Source organism: Acinonyx jubatus, chromosome D2, assembly GCF_027475565.1.
Source record: "Acinonyx jubatus isolate Ajub_Pintada_27869175 chromosome D2, VMU_Ajub_asm_v1.0, whole genome shotgun sequence".
Taxonomy (NCBI): domain Eukaryota; kingdom Metazoa; phylum Chordata; class Mammalia; order Carnivora; family Felidae; genus Acinonyx; species Acinonyx jubatus.
In genome coordinates this window covers 2,537,172-2,554,441 of record NC_069393.1, presented here as the reverse complement: position 1 = coordinate 2,554,441, position 17,270 = coordinate 2,537,172, and the positions used below count along the sequence as shown (strand labels likewise).

The following is a 17,270-nucleotide window of genomic DNA, read 5'->3' as shown; positions in this document are numbered from 1 at the left end:
TTAAAGTCTATGTTGTGTGTGGTTCTCTCTTGGTTACTCTTTGCATGGAATATCTCTTTCTATTCTTTTAATCTATTTGTGTCTGAATCTAAGGTGAATCCTTGTAGAGAGCAAAGACTTTGAATCAAGTTTTTAAATCCATTCTGCCAATCACCCATTTACGTAGCACCTTTCTTTGAGGCACCCTCAAAAAGCCCTATGGCTATGCAATGTGGATTCTGAAAACCACTGATTTAATACATGCAGGAATTACTTATGAAGGAAATAACCCAATTTTATTCCAGAATTGTCAGTAACTTGCCATGTAACCTAGAACCACTTTCTTTTTATAATAAAGATGAAAAATGAAAAACATGACAACATTTGATGCTATCAGAGCAACTATTTTAAAACTGAAAAACATTCAGGATATATTTAGAGATCCTCTACTATCCTGTCCTAACACCTACTCTATTAATATGCAACATGTAATTATAATATGCAATTAGTATTGCATATTAACATGCAATATGCACCGCCAACAGCGATGGCACCAATCCATGGGTAGTAAATACTGTTGACTGCCTACCCCAAGGCTATGTTCCCCTTCTCGTATGATGATAATGCCCTAATTCAGTTTCTTTTATTTGCCCTTCTCCTCTCAGAAAAACAGTATTTTGGTCTATTAGGTGATATTCTCCTCTCCCCTAAATAATTTAGAAAGATAAGAATGTCACCCAGTTTGGGTCAATGGGATGTACAGAGATGTCCTTCCTGAAGCCCTCCCTACCTCTAGACTTAGTTTGAGAAATAATAAATCTTGAGGCACCTGGGTGGCTCAGTCAGTTAAGTGTCCAACTTCAGCTCAGGTCATGATCTCACAGCTTGTGAGTTCGAGCCCCATGTTCAGCTCCGTGCTGACAGCTCAGAACCTGGAGCCTGCTCCAGATTCTGTGTCTCTGTCTCTCTTTCTCTCTGACACCCCCCTCCCTCAACTTATACTCTGTCTCTCTCAAAAATAAACATTAAAAAAAACATTTTTTTTTAAGTAATAAATCTCCATATTAAGTTAGTCTATACTAGGCTTCCTATTTAGGCCCAAAATTCTACAACCTTTTGATTAAATATTTCTCAATATGATCAAAAAATAAGCTTTAACTTTTCTTTTAATATTTTATTTAAAGACTTCAATTTTAAACATCTTTAAGACATTCATCAATCCATTTATTTATGTTACCTTTAACATTATAAATTTAACTTCAAGTGGCAGAAGAAACAAATACGTAATGAGACTATATTTTAGCAGTGTGTCTTCAAATAGGGAAACCAAAAGAAATGCTACCACCAAAACAAACCAACCAACCTAATTTATTAGGCATGTCTATGTTTTATTTTCCTTTACATGATTATTTTTTTTTGGAAAATTTCACTTTCAAAGAATCAGGCCTTGCAAACAGAGCAGCTAATCTTTCCAAAAATAAAATCCAGTATCTAGATTCTCAGAACTCACAAAACCAAATGGAAATGTCTGGTTGTCAGCCAATAGTGTCATGCTCACATCAGTTTCACATCACAGGGAATAATCTAGAACTAATTTCAGTAGGCAAGTTCCAATTCTAAATATTACTAAAGACTACCACTGTTATTCCCAACTGTGTTGACAATTGTCTTATTGCTGAATTGTACATGATAAATTTTCTTTGGCAACTTTTTATACTATTAAGTAACACAACTGGACAACTATAAAGGCTTGAATTAACTCAGTATTTCAAAAATTTCAAACTTCACTGTAATTATTTAAATGCAATTTCTTATAGATGCATCTATAAGAAACATGCCTAATGTAATAGAATGACAACAAAAGAATTGCTAAATAATCACTACTAAAAGCTTTTCAGATGTATGTACAAGTATATAATTGAACTCAAACACCAGGGAAAATATTACGATGTTAGCTCCAATTCACTACCAGACTTTATGTGCTAAAGGATAAAAAAATTAAATGTAGAAACTAAAATCTAGGTTACCTGTTAATTTTTCTGGAAGGCTCTTTCAAATGGGTTCAAAATGGCCTAAAAACTGGCCAGAATATAATATGAATTCTCACTATAATACTTCATAAAATTAAGTCTATTGATAACTTAATAATTTTTAATTCTTATTGTACGGAATAAGCCTACTTTGGAGGCTTCACAAAATATTACCAAGAAATTTTAACAGGAAGCTCAAGTCCAGATGTGTAGCTAGGAAATCTTTTCTATATATAACAAAATCACCAACTTAAATTATAAATGGCTTCCGCTAAATACTACCACTCCACACTTCACACAACGTAAATTAAAATAGGTATGGCAGAAAGTGCGCTCCGAAGCACGTTCACGTTACAAAGATAGATGATCAACTACAGCCAGCAAAAATACAGATAGGCATATATGCAAACCTTTGTATGCAAACTTTCATGAGTAAGATGTAAGAAATGATTCGTTTCGATAATTTTATGTACAGCTTGTTTACAATGTAAAACAAGTACGACTGAAAACATTTCTATTTAAAAGCCACAATAAAGCCCCACGAAATACTAAATAACAGTCTTACAAACTGGTTTCTCAAGAGAATAACAACTGAGGATGGCATTCTAAGAAATGCCCTCTTCTTGATCGATCATTTCTGTTTTAACCGAAAAGACATCTGCCAGCATATGTTTTGGAATTTCTGAGCCTCTGACTCTCAAGGCGTAACAAGCATTCTCCACTTTGGCCAGACTTTGTTTCAAAGTATACAACTTCTTAGAAACCTCGTAAGGTCCCGTATTGCCAATGAATGAAAACCCATCATAAACCTGACGTAAAAACTGGCTCACTTCAAAGGGGGTGTCAATGTCCCCATTCCCCACACTGTTAATACACATCCGCATCAACTCTCCAGTTAAATCAGCCACTCCCAGAAGGTAATCAACAGGTGTGATTTTCAGTCTCCAAGTACCAAACTGCTTATCCTGTGCATCAGAGGAGGGCTGGTAAAGAAAACACACACACACACAAAGAAAATACAACGTGAAAAAGAGTGAATATGCATGTATCACATTTATTATAAAGTATAAAATCAAGAGCAGATCAGTCATGCTAATCTCTAAATAAAATGATCTTTTTTGCTTAATGACCATTTGGGACGCTACAAGAAGAACTCATGCCCTGGGTAGAAAGTTGAACTAAATGACTTCAAGATAATTTCATAATCTAATACTGTAGCATTTTAAAATCAACTATTCCCAACCTCACTTGACATACAAAATAAAATTAAAACATTCTGAAAACAAAGTCTGATGACTTTACTGCAGGACGGTCACTTAGTTATCTAAATGACAAGTCATAAAGCCCTCTAGGTTGGTGATACACTCACGTTTTCCTAAGTCCCTTACAGTCCCTTTCTGGCCTCTCTTCCATCCCCACTCAGCACTGACCACCATGATTTATTACTCTCTTGTTACCTCCTCCTCAGTGCCCTTAGATTCCTTTGTGGGTTTGTTTGTTTGTTTTTTTACTGCACCTGCCCAACAAAAACACAACCCTGCATCAATATTAAAATCTACTCGCACTAGTGCTTTATTCAAGTGGCTGAGTACCACAGAGCTTAAAAAAAAAAAACAAAAAAAAAAAACCCAAAAAACAGTAATGATAGTCACAGCTATACAGAATTTATACAAATTACTCACCAATCCTTTTTACTTATTCCTCTAGTTCTCTCTCCTGACTCTTCAGACACTGTTCCAAACCTTTACCAGAACTCTCCTTAGCCCCCTACTCAATCCCAAACCTCTCCACTCTGAGTAGACAATCTTGTCTACTTTCACTGACCTGGCCATGTGCCAGATCACCTGGCACAAGCTCTCTCAATTACCTTATTCCTACAAAACAAAACAAAACCAAAAAAAACTTATTTATGTCCATATCCATCTTTACCTTCTATCCTCCAGTCTCAGATGATGAGTTGTCCCTCCTCTTGTTTGAGGTTAACTCTTCCAAATGACCTTGACCCATCTCCTCCCACCTCTTCCAGGACCTTGCTTCATAAGGTGTATGCCCTTGGGCAAGTTATTTCATCTCTCTAAACCTCAGTTTCCTCATCTGTAAAATGGGATAACAGTACCTACCTCAGAGGTTTATTTTAAGGATGAGATAACATTTACCAAGTTCTTGGCATAATGCCCAACACAAAGTAAATACTCAATAAATGTTAGCTGCTATCACCATTACCATCATGTCAATCTCCTCTTTCCACAACAGTTTTTTCCTTGCTCTATTGGAGCCTTTCTGGAAGAGGAGATGCCTAAATTGTTATTCGAAGTCCATAGGAGACTCAGCTAGGTGAAGTTGCAATTATACTGGAGGCCATTTTAGGCAGAGAGAACCACAAAGGCATGCAGGTGAGAATTGTGTCGTATGTTTGAGGAAGGAGTGAGATATCTCCTTGAGTCAAGTTTAAAGTAAGAAATGGTACAGGATGACTCTAAAAGGACAGTCAGGGGTAGAAAATCACATTAAGGAATGTGAACTTTAATGACTGAGAAATTTAAATGGTTTTGACAATATTCTCAACAGGCAAGTCAGAACAAAATACCTTCCCCTATCAAATCCCAGAAGTTTTAGCACCAAGAATCTTTAGCACTAAAAGGAAAAACTATTTATGAATGTGGTCTTGTTTTGAAAAGCATATGTGAACATTATGACACCATAATCTTCAAATAACTTACTACCTAAATCCTGAAAACAGCGCATTTACTCTCTGTTTCTCTTTACACTCTTGCCCTGATATTTTCATTCTGAATTAGAAAGAACTTGAAAGAAGGGTGTGGTAACTTCGGATAGAGGATCAAATAGGCTCTTTACTTCTTTCTGCAATGCAATCTTCACTAAACACATAAAAGACATACAGGAATTTTACTTCCCAAAAATGAATATCCTCCTTAATAAACTTCATATAATTTTAAAAACTGAGAAAATATATACGTGGCTTCCTTAAAGTAAATTGTATCTGTCATGCCAAATTAACTCTGACCTTTTGATGCTAACATTTTAGTTAATATTCAAGAAAACAGTATTTCTACAGCTTCCTCCATCTTCTGCCTGCCCAGTCCGGCTCTGAGTAATGTTAAAAAAAAAAAACAATAAAGAAAAAATTATGAAAAATAAAGACAGGAAAAAACTAATTTTATCCTTAAGTGTACTGGTATCTCAGGAAGTACCAAATATTCAAAATCTCCTCTTTCATTGCCTGAACACTATATATTGAAACCCAGCGTAAAAATAGTATTCACTTAAAAGTCAAACTGCAAAAGTTTCTCTTTTCTTAATTCGGAATAGCTATATAATTTTCAGATACAAATTTTAGGGACTTAGTAAGCGATTAAGAGCTCTCACCTAATATAATAACAATTTTATATTAACTGACTATTGAGCAGGTATGGGTCATATGCTATATACACTGCCTAACTGAAAACCTTTCAATCAAATCCTGTAAAACACTCCTTTGAGGTAGATACTTGGTGCAAGGGTTCCTGCAGCACACTCTGAGAAACAGTGGCAGGGTGGACGAGGGCACCTGGCTTACATTTCAAAACACCTGGTTTCAAAGTTTAGCTCTGCCACACTTAATTAGTTGTGTGGCTTTTGAGAAGTTATTTAAATTCTCTAACGCCCACTTCTTTGCAAAATGAGAGTAAAAATCCTTACCTCATACAGTTAATGAAAGAATTAAATGAGATAGTGCTTACGAAAGGCACACTGTAAATGCACAATAAAATCAAAAGTGGACTTAACAGGAATCACTTAACAGCGCTTTAGGTGAACAGCATTGTTTTCCCCCCAACATACCCATAGCTGTTCTTGTTCCATCCACTAACAAAACTATTTTAAAAGACCGTTTCCTTAGTTGGGAATCTTGGAAACCACACTCTAGAAAAGAACACTACCGTCTCAATATTCTTAGCATTATAAGCCAGCAAACCTCCTATAACCATTATACGGTTATATAAATTATATAAAAATGTGAAGTGATTTTAAATTCTTACGGTCTTATTTTCTTTTCCATATTCTTCTGTTGTAAATATCAATTGTTTATTAATTTCATCCATACTGATAAGTGATCGTGTTTTGATGAAGTGTTGAAAAGAGACTGCCTCCACATATTCCTGCAGTCCTGAAATACCAACCAAGAAAATTGCTAAAGAACAACCATTACATTAGTCAGACCGTCATTAATAAAAAAAACTTCAAATTGCACAACACCTAGCTCATCAAAAGCTTAATGGATGCCTACTATAATGGTGGCACTGGATTCAATACTTAGACTACTAAGAATTACCTGGGGATAGATGGTGGGGATCAATACTGAACACAGCAAACATTTCTGTCACTGAACTTTACGAACAGCTCAAATACAAATGGATTCAAGTTCTTCTTCCTACTTCATGCGGCATTAGTCTTAGAAATCTACTCTCTCTGCTATGGGGAAGTGTCAAAGATTTTTAGAAAATAATTCATTTAAGGAAAGGCTATTATAAAAATTATTAAGGCTTTAACAGAAACTATACAATTAATTTTTGCTCTCTAACGCAACAAAATAGATAACGATTTAATCAAATGAAGCATAAAATTAAACACCATTTGGATCTTTCTTGAAATTTTAATAGGTACAAAACACTTTAAATAATGCAGAATAAAGTGTCAAAATACAAAATACTATTTTTCTCCTCCTACTCCAAAATGGATCTAAGAATAGATAACTCCTTTCCACTTTGATAATTTAAATTAAAAAAAAGAAACAGGGGCACCTAGGTGGCTTAAGCGTCCGACCTTGATGTGGGCTCAGGTTATGATCTCATGGTTCACGAGATTAAGCCCGTGTAGTGCTCTGCTCGGACTCACTGACAGAACAGATCCTGCCTGGAAATCTCTCTCTCTCTGCCCCTCCCCCGTGTGCATTCTTTCTCTCTCTCTCTCTCTCTCTCTCTCAAAATAAAAACATTAAAAAAAAAAACAAACAAATGAGCAATACAATCTTGTATCAGATGTAAGTTCTACAAAATTAACACTGAATTAAAACAAATTTTGGTAAAGGTCGAAAGTAGTACTATACTTTTTCAAGTGTTTTAAAACAACTAAGTTCTAGGACACCTGGGTGGCTCAGTCAGGTAAGCATCCGACTTCAGCTCAGGTCATGATCTCATGGTTCATGAATTTGAGCCCCGCATCTGGCTCTCTGCTGGCAGTCAACATGGAGCCTGCTTCGGATCCTTAGTCTCCCTCTCTCTCTCTGCCCCTCCCCTGCCTGCACGCGCTTTCTCTCTCTCTCTCAACAATAAAAATAAAAAAACAAACATTAAAAAAATATATATATATAAAAACCAAAGTTCTATGGCCACAATTTTCAATATTAGTTTATTATGGCATAATCTATAAGATGATACAGGGCAAAAGTATTTCTTAAAATGATTATCATTACTGCTGAGTTAAGAAACAGTATTCTTTATAAAGGCTTTATTGTAGAAACAAGAGAAGAAGGAATTCTGACTCCAGAAAGAAAACTCAGGACTGAGTAGAATCCCCAGAGTCCAAGCTGTCTCCCTGGCACCTGGGAAGAACACTCCCAGCCCTGACACCGACAGTCAGGCGTGGCGGCCGCAGCGCTGAGGCTCACCCCACTGTGGTATCGTCGCATCAAATGCCACAGCAGGGTCAGAGACACAAAAGGAAGTGGATGATTTGGTTCTGATAGCAGTAAGAGGAAACAACTGAATGAAAATATCCTGACTCATTTGGGGCCACGAGTGATGTTGAAGCAAGGTCAGAAATCGGTGCCTTTAGCTGACAGAACAGGACAGGATAGAATAGGTCACTGTTTAATAAACTATAACATGCTGAGAAATGAAACAATAAACTTCAGGTTGACAGAATAGATAACATCTTCTACGTTTACAATAAAAAATATTTTTGTAAAATTTTAGTTTTAAGAATAGGTGACCACCCACTTCTCTTTCCTAAAGACAATCTGTACTTCACATTTCCTTCCAGAAAGAACTTCGTGCACACAAAAAGAAAAAGCAAACCCTAAGGACTACTCGTTGTATCTGTCAATAGGCTCTTCTTCGGTCAGCTCTTATGAATGAGCCACACAGAAGACATGTGCGCAAGAATATTCATCATTATAATCATTATAGCAAAGCAGTGGAAAAAGTTTTAAAGATCAATAATAGACATCACTTGCCAATTTACCGTCTCTCAGCTCCACTATTTCGGATAATGGAGGCGGACTCTAAAACGTTTCTCCTTTGCCAGCTGGCACGATATTGAACTTTGTTGGTAGACAGCACTGGAAGGAAAGCAGAGGAGGAGAAGGCGCTCTTCCTCATTCTAGTGTGTCCCCCCCCACAGCAGCCTTCTACATGTGGGGCAACCTGGTGCTTGAGGTGGCCAGTAGCACGTGGCATTTCCTCGGGAGCAGCTTCTCCAGGGAGCCACCACCGTGCGCAAGGAGCCTGATGGCACAGCACCTCCCCATAGACAGCTTCCCAGAGAATTTTATCTGCTCCACACCTCAGCAAACTCCCCTGCCACCCAATGGACCATGCCCTCAAGGGGCTGAAGGGTGCACTCTTCCAGATTTGTTCCTCTCTTGGATGCCCTGGCCTTAGCCCTGGGGTAGTGGCTGTCCCTCTGATATTCCTATACTCTTTCGAGTACAATTTTCCTCTCATCAGATAATCTCCAACACAGTTAATTCTTTTTTTCCCCTCATACACAGTTAATTCTTTGTGTTAAACTTGCCCTGTTCAAATTACTGTGCGGCTCGTTTCCTGTTCAGACCCTGATGAATATAGTAGGGAATTAGGAAAATAAAAAATGGTATTATTTCCCCTTTACCCCTATCATTATAGAGGAGGTACTTTATCTTTTGAGGTTGTACTGTCCCCAGGATCAGGATGAAGATGCGATCCCAGTGGGAAGCTGAAGGCAGATTCTCCCTTCGATGCTCCACATTATTTATGTTCTCTGTTGGATGCTAATGGTCAGTAAAACATGCTCAGATCTCTCCATCTATTGGTCCTATCTCTCTTCTCCTCTTCAGAGCTACTTTCTGCCACATTCCTCGATAAGCGCACCTCATACTTCTCAACCTACTTCATCCTAGTTTGAGCCCATCTCTACACCACAACAGCCCTCACTAAGATTATACTATTTCGTAAGCTGAATGGACATGTTTTCAGTCTCAATCTTAGCAGCAGTCCGTAGTCTGACCACTTGAAAGGAGGAATTCTTTAAACAAGTTTTCATTTGGTCCCTTTGAATGCATCATCCTCCGATTTCCCTTTTTTTCTACTTCTCTGGCCAGGTCTTCTTAGTCTCTGCTTCTATCAGCCCCAGGCTCTCTCAAATTCACTTACACTTGGCTTCAGTGAACCCTGCCATCCCCCAACTTCACATCTCTGGCTCAGAGTCACATATATCTAAATACATACTTGACAATTCCATCAGAGGGACCTCAAAATCAATACGCCCAACGATGAATTCACAATCTTCCTTCCACATGCAGTCCCCCTCTTTCTTTTGCCAATTCTAAGAGTCTCCTGATCTCCCCACCCCATCCACTTCTGACCTTTTCTCATCCATTCTCACACTACTGAATATTTGCCTTTTTAATAAAGAATTATCACATCACTCTCCTGCTTAAAGCCCAAATAGCTCTCCATGGTTCTCAGAATAGAGAGCAAAATCATTAACATGGCTTGTAAGACCCTGCTTAATTTCACCCTCCACCTACATCAGCCTCAACTTATACAACAGTCAAGTTATAACACACAAAAGGTTAAATTTCAAAGATGGGTACATAAACCCATGTTTGTATAATGTCAGAATTGTTCTTAAAATCCTTAAAATCAGTTAAGACTTGTATATATTCTACAATACAAATTTAATAGAATTCACTACTTCAGTATTTCTAGGCATAACCCTGTCCCCAAGTTCCTGCAGCTGGCTTACATTTCAGGGCCGGGTTACACAAAAATAGCAGTGCTTTAAATGTTAGAATCAGGGGCGCCTGGGTGGCGCAGTCGGTTAAGCGTCCGACTTCAGCCAGGTCACGATCTCGCGGTCCGTGAGTTCGAGCCCCGCGTCAGGCTCTGGGCTGATGGCTCAGAGCCTGGAGCCTGTTTCTGATTCTGTGTCTCCCTCTCTCTCTGCGCCTCCCCCGTTCATGCTCTGTCTCTCTCTGTCCCAAAAATAAATAAACGTTGAAAAAAAATAAAATAAAATAAAATAAATAAAAAAATAAATGTTAGAATCAAACACAAGTCGCAAGGCTCTTGTTCTACACACGTTAATCGACAGGGATGGGAGAGCACAGGAACCAGGACTATGTCATGTACCAGCTGAAGGTGGTAACATAAATTTCTCTGAACCTTCAAGGTTCTCTGAACCTTCAAGCTATGGCTCAGTGACACCACCAAGCAGTCATTGTCTCAGCTTAATAGTGTAAGCCTGAAGGAGGATAATCACATCTACACACCTATAATCTCAAGCTGATCTGACGGTCAAGGTACAAGTTCCAATGTGCAAGTCAAGGTAGAAGATACCAGAAGTGAGCTTATCGCTTAAACTAAACCAGCCTATTTTCTATTCTTACAGCAATACTGTGTGCAATGGCTACTTTTAGATATGATTAAAATTTAAATCAGAACTCCCGAGTAGAGCAGATTACCCTCCATAATGGGGGTGGGTGGAGGTTGTTCATCTAGTCAGCTGAAGGCCTTATGAACAAAGAACACGGTTTCCCAAAACTGCAACAGAGAAAGCTTGCCTGCATTTCCAGTCTGTAGATTTCAGACTCCAGACTGCAGCATCAACTCTGCATTAAAATTCCAGCCTTCCAGTCTAGTCTGCAAATTTCATACCTGCTAGCCCCCACAATCACGAGTCAATTTTTTTAAACACATGTATCAATCCCTCCCTTGCTCTCTCTCCAGCTTCTCTGGAGAATCCTGACTGTGAAATGCTAGTAGGCAAAATGCTTAAGCTGAATTCAGAGAACATGAATGTGTCTATAATGCAAAACTTTTGTAACCTCCTTCACTTTCTGTGCCTACGGTTTTCAGTTCCTCACCTATACTGTGCCCTCCCTTGCCTCAAGGGATTTTATATGCTCTTCCCTCAGCATCATAACACGGTCTTCTCACTCTTTCACCTAATAAACTGTTACTAATTCTGTAGGGTTCCAGGAAGTATCAACTTCTGAAGAAACTGCCTCAGACAACCCCCATTCTAAGCCAAACCTCTATTAGATGTTCTCCTAGTACCGTGTGCCTTTCCCTTCTAGGACTAATCAAAGTTGTATTTCAATAATGTAAAATTCCTTATCTAATACGTAGCAGTATCTATCCCCTGCTAGGAGGGCAATACCACAACTACCTTGAGCACAGTTCTATCCCTAGTGCTTAGCCCGTCTTGCACAAACAGACACCAAAAAACATGATTAAATGAGGTAGATCCATTTCTGAAAAACTATTTAATAATTTTTGATTATGTTTTATAAGAACATTCAATTAACAAGGAAGTGCCCATTTTGGGGGAAAAACCCATAAAATCATAGAGAAATAAAAAATTAAAATGTAATACACATGCAGTGATTACAAACAGTGGGAAACAGGAAACCTGCTACTTAAAACAACATCTGGAGGGGTGGCACCTGGGTGGCTTAGTCAGTTAAGCGTCTGACTTTGGCCCAAGTCATGGTCTCACTTGGGACCAAGTTCATGAGTTCCAGCCCCGCATCAGGCTCTGTGCTGACAGCTCAGAGCTTGGAGCGTGCTTCAGATTCTGTGTCTCCCTCCCTCTCTGCCCCCTCCCCCAGCTCATGCTCTGTCTCTCTCTCCCTCAAAAATAAATATTAAAAAAATTAAAATAAATAAAATAAGTAAATAAAACAACATCTGGGGGCACTTAGGTGGCTCAGTTGGTTGAGCATCCAATTCCTGATTTGGGCTCAGGTCATGATCCCAGCTGTGTGGGATTAAGCCCCGTTCAACATGGAGCTACTTAAGATATTCTCTCTCTCTCTCTCTCTTCCCCCACACCCCCCCACCCCCAGCTCACACTCTCCCTCTCTCTCAAAAACAAAAATATTTAAAAAGTTAAAACAACATCAAAAGGATTTTGACCACCTCAGCTCTCTAAACAAGGTGGCTTAAATCATTCTAGTGATTCTAGAACAAATACCACTATATTGCACTAATTTGCTTACAAAGATCAGCAAGGGCAAATCATGTCAAATCATGTGGAAGAACTTGATCCTGTTCAAAACTGAAATTCTAGGACCTTCTTCATGATGCTTAAGGATAGCATCCCAGAGTAGATGTCCCTTTGTTTAGAAGTCCTTTAAGGAGTGGTGGGACATGAAATGGAAAGGGTAGAAATGGAGCTAAATTTAGTACAGGGACCATACAGATGAAATGCCTTGAATCGTCAAAGAGAAATAATTTTAAGTTTTATCGCTCAACAATGGGAGGGGGGGACAAGCAGTGAAACAGCAAACCAGTATTTTAAAAACTATTCCTGGGGCACCTGGGTGGCTCAGTCAGTTAAGCATCCAACTTCGGCTTGGGTCATGATCTCACAGTTTGTGAGTTCGAGCCCCGCATCGGGCTCTATGCTGACAGCTCAGAGCCTGGAATCTGCTTCAGATTCTCCATCTCCCTCTCTCTCTAACCCTCCCCTGCTTGTGCTCTGTCTCTCTCTCTCTCTCTCTCTCTCAATAATAAATAAGAAACAGAAAGAGATTAAAAAAAAAAAACTATTCCTGATTCTTAATGGACTTTCTTTAACCAAGATGCTATCTATAGTGGTAAAACCACACTCCTCTGTGACTGGAAAAATATATTTGGCAAAATTCATCAGTTGTACAGTTGTTTTATCCACATGAGCCCACTCAAAGCATGGAAAACGGTTCCAACGAATACATTCTTAAAATGATTTGTAGTTAATAAAATCAACTAAGTCCAACCAACTCCCAGGCCTGTCCCTCATTTGTAAAATAGAAGTACTAGATACAATGATCTCTATGGTACTTTTCAAATTCAGAATGGTAGGAACTAATCTTCCTAATGATATGTCAAAAAAAATCCATTTAGTGAAACTAGATTATACGGCAACAACACAGAAACGTCATTTGCTTCTGCAACAAAGCACTGCCAAATGACGTAAAAATCAGCAGTAAGTTGTTGCTAAAATGTTTGCATTCTTACAAATGAATGCATATACAGTAGTATTAAACTCACCAAATAGAGCAGACGACGTAAAACTAACCATTTTAACTATTTTTAAGTGTGTAGTTTCGTGGCATTCATTCACACTGTGGTGCAACCGTCACCACCAACTATTTTATCTTACAAAACTAAAACTCTATACCTGTTAGATAACTCCTCCTTCTCCTTTCCCTCAAGCCCCTAACAACCAGCATTCTTTTCTCCGTCTCTGAATCTGACTATTCTACTTACCTCGTGGAAGTGGAATGGTATGGAACTTATCCTTTTGTGGCCGGCTTATCTCACTTAGCACAAGGTCCTCAGGGTTCATCCACGCTCTAGCCTGTGTCAGAATTCTCTTCCTTTTTAGGGCTGAATAATACTGCATTGTATGGACATGTGAAATTTTGTTTATCCATTCATCCATCAATGGGTACTTAGGTTGCCTCCACCTTTTGGGTATTGTGAATAATGCTGCTATGAACAGAAGTATACAAACATCTCCCAGTCCCTGAAGCCTCCAACAAAACTTTTTAAAAATATAAATAAAATATTAGTAGCAGCTTACTAAGTCTTGAGTGTCAGTTATACAGAAGATAATGTATCTGGTACTTTACATCCATCTTTTTAATGTTCATTATAACCTTACATGACTGTATCACTATCCTTCCTTTATAGATGAACCGAGGCCCAGAAGAAATTCAGAAATTCACCCAGGTCACATAGTAAAAAAACATTCCTACAACCCAGAAGCTCGTGCCCTTCCCGCTTTACCTGCCGCCTTACGTTCAAGTCCATACAAAACATTTTCACTTTTTCTCAAACTTTTCCCCCACTAAATCCCCAGTTCAGCTCTTCTCCAGGCCTTAACTTTATTCTCTAGGCTCTCACACCATATACTTTCATGATTCTGTGCTATTCTGTGCCTGTGTTGCCTTCTCTCAAATCTTCTTCTACCTGTAAAAAAAAGTTGACATGTTCTGATACACCCAGTCAAGGCATTTCTTCATACCCACTACATAAAACTTAGTCAGCCAGCTCCAAGTTATGAATGCCTGTTTTTTTGCACCCCAGAGTTTTGAGGGAAGGAATGATGTCTTCACAACTTTCTCCTCTCCCCACCCCAAAGCACCTTGAGAAAGAGACTCAAATGTTTAGTAAATTCTTCAAAATAATCTCTCCCTACTCTTACTGGTTTTAGGAAACTTTAAGTGCTCTGGCAAAACTATTTTAAAATCTGCTATTCAAATGTTCAGAATTCTCCAATTTTACTTAATATATAGTACTTTGGATTTAAGTCCACTAAGAAAGAAATATTCTTATAAGATAAAGTTCAAACTGATAAAGTTCAGAATTCGAGGTCTTCAAGGTATCGGATTTATTTTTCAAGGGGGCAGAAAGAGATACAGAACAACAGCCCTCAAAATCTATCTGTGGTGTCAGTCTATATTAATGTGCATGGCTGTCAAACATTACATTTTCAAGTGTATCTAAAGTCACCATCTAAGTTGTCCCTGGGATGTGTTTGTTTAAAGTTACTTCAGGATGAGGTGGCCATTTTTGCTCCATGGTTATTAGGTTTCATGATATACCACACAGAGAGTTCAAGGACATCTGGCCCCAAACACTGAAAAGCATTTTTGGTCACATCTAGGTAAAAGGATGTTTAAACAAGTTATGTTTCAACTTGATAAAAAGGACATCCGCTATTTTCAGTGAATAATCCCCAAGGTGAAAAATTTCAACCTACTGCCATATTCCATCAAACAATGCCTTCCCCTTCTGCTTTTGCCTTGGATGAAATCCAATTAGAATTATTTGCAGAATCAGCTGCCAGTAACAGAGAAGTCTGTAGGTTGTTTTTATGTAATTTGTTATTTTTCTCCATGTTCTCCTATTAGAACATATACAAGGAAACCCAATTAAACGCTTCTGATTATTTTCACTTATTCTTATAATATTTAAGCAGTATACACCCAGTCCAAATCTCCATCAAAAACCATATATAAAGGGGGCGCCTGGGTGGCTCAGTCAGTTAAGCGCCCGACTTCGGCCCAGGTCATGATCTTGTGGTCCATGGGTTCGAGCCCCGTGTCGGGCTCCGTGCTGACAGCTCAGAGCCTGGAACCTGCTTCGGATTCTTTGTCTCCCTCTCTCTCTCTCTGCCCCCTCCCCTGCTCACACTGTCTCTCTCTCTCAAAAATAAAGATTAAAAAAAATTGAAAAAAAAAAAAAAAAAACATATATAAAGAAAGGCAAACAGACCAGGCAGAGGTTTCATTCTAAACTAGCCTTTTTTTCCAGGCTTTCGGTGTTTTAAATTTTTTTTTTTTAATGTTTATTTATTTTTGAGAGAGAGAGGGAGAGAGAGAGGGAGAGAAAGAGAGAAAGTGTAAGTGGAGGAGGGGCAGATAGAGAGGGAGACACAGAATCCGAAGCAGGCTCCAGGCTCTGAGCTGGCAGATCAGAGCCCAACACGGGGCTCGAACTCACAGACCGCGAGATCATGACCCGAGCTGATGTCAGACGCTTAACCGACTGAGCCACCCAGGCACCCCTAGGCTTTCAGGGTTTTAAAAAAATTGCCTGCCATATGACCCAGCAATTCCACTCCTAGGTATATATATACACCCAAGAACCTGAAAGCACAGGTTTACAAAGGCTTGTGGACACATGTTTATAGCAGTATCGTTCACAATAACCAAGGAGCAGAAACAACCCAAATGTCCATCGACTGATGGATAAACAGAATGTGGTATATATGCGCAAGAGAATATTATTCAGCCTTAAAAAGGAATAAAGTTCTGACATGTGCTAGGACATATACGAGAGCCTTGAAAACATTATCATAAGTGACAAAAGCCAGACACAAAAGGCCACATTCTGTATTATTCTATTTATATGAAATATCCAGAATAGGCAAAGCCATGGAGATGTAAAGTCAAATAGTGACTGCCTAGGCTTGGCGTGGGGGAAGGAAGATGGGGAGTGGCTGCTAATGGGTAGGGGGTGTCCTTACAGGGTGATGAAAACATTCTGGAATCAGTGGTGAAAGCTACACAACCTTATAATCACAGTAAAAAGCAACGAATTACAGGGGCGCCTGGGTGGCTCAGTTGGTTAAGTGTCCGACATCAGCTCAGGTCATGATCTCACGGTTTGTGGGTTCGAGCCCCGCGTTGGGCTCTGTGCTGACAGCTTGGAGCCTGGAGCCTGCTTCCGATTCTGTGTCTCCCTCTCTCTCTGCCCCTCCCTGCTCACACTCTGTATCTCTCTCCTTCAAAAATAAATAAACCCTAAAAAAAAACAAAACACCAAAATAAAAAAAAAAAAAAACCAATGAATTACACAATTTAAAGGGGTTAATTTTATGGTGTATAAATTGTATCTCAATTTTTAAAAATTACATTTATAACTATTTTTTTTACTGTTTATTCATTTTTTGAGAGCGAGAAAGAGCGTGAGCGGGGGAGGGGCAGAGAGAGGGAGACACAGAATCCAAAGCAGGCTCCAGGCTCTGTCAGCACAGAACCCACGAACCACAACATCATGACCCAAGCCAAAGTCAGATGCTTAACTGACTGAACCACCCAGCTACTTTTAAGAATACCATCAGATTTTTTTTTCAAAAGTTAGCTTTTTCAGATCCCTGAAATGTTTTAAAATCAGATGTAGGTTTGATTCACTTGCCACTCTGCTAAAAAAAAAAATCTACTCTCAAATATATAAATTATACACCGAAAATATATCCATAAGCCTTAGCTTTGTAGAGTATATCCAATTATACTATCAACAGTAAAACTTAAACACCAGTTCACTAATTTGGATTTTGCCTAATTGGATACTGTCTATTTGAACAGGGCTTTTTCTTCAGCACTGAAGAGTATGTGTTCAGAAAATAAGTATTACTGAGTTTTTAATCCAAAATGAAAATAAATTTAATTTAGCACACTATTACAGATTAATTCTGCTAAATTCCAGAAGGGAACACAAACACATT

At 38.7% G+C, this 17,270-nt stretch overlaps 1 protein-coding gene across 1 annotated transcript in view; it reads right to left on the bottom strand.

Annotated features, from left to right (window-relative positions):
* Window positions 1-1,385: 1,385 nt before the first annotated feature.
* TSNAX (translin associated factor X) overlaps window positions 1,386-17,270 on the bottom strand; it is a 31,277-nt gene continuing 15,392 nt past the window's right edge. Inside the window, exons 5-6 of the mRNA XM_027046899.2 lie at window positions 6,047-6,174; window positions 1,386-2,992 (exon numbers count right to left, since the gene is read on the bottom strand). Of these exons, the coding sequence (XP_026902700.1) occupies window positions 2,615-2,992; window positions 6,047-6,174 (506 nt within the window). The 3' untranslated portion in view covers window positions 1,386-2,614. The remainder of the gene's footprint in view (window positions 2,993-6,046; window positions 6,175-17,270) is intronic.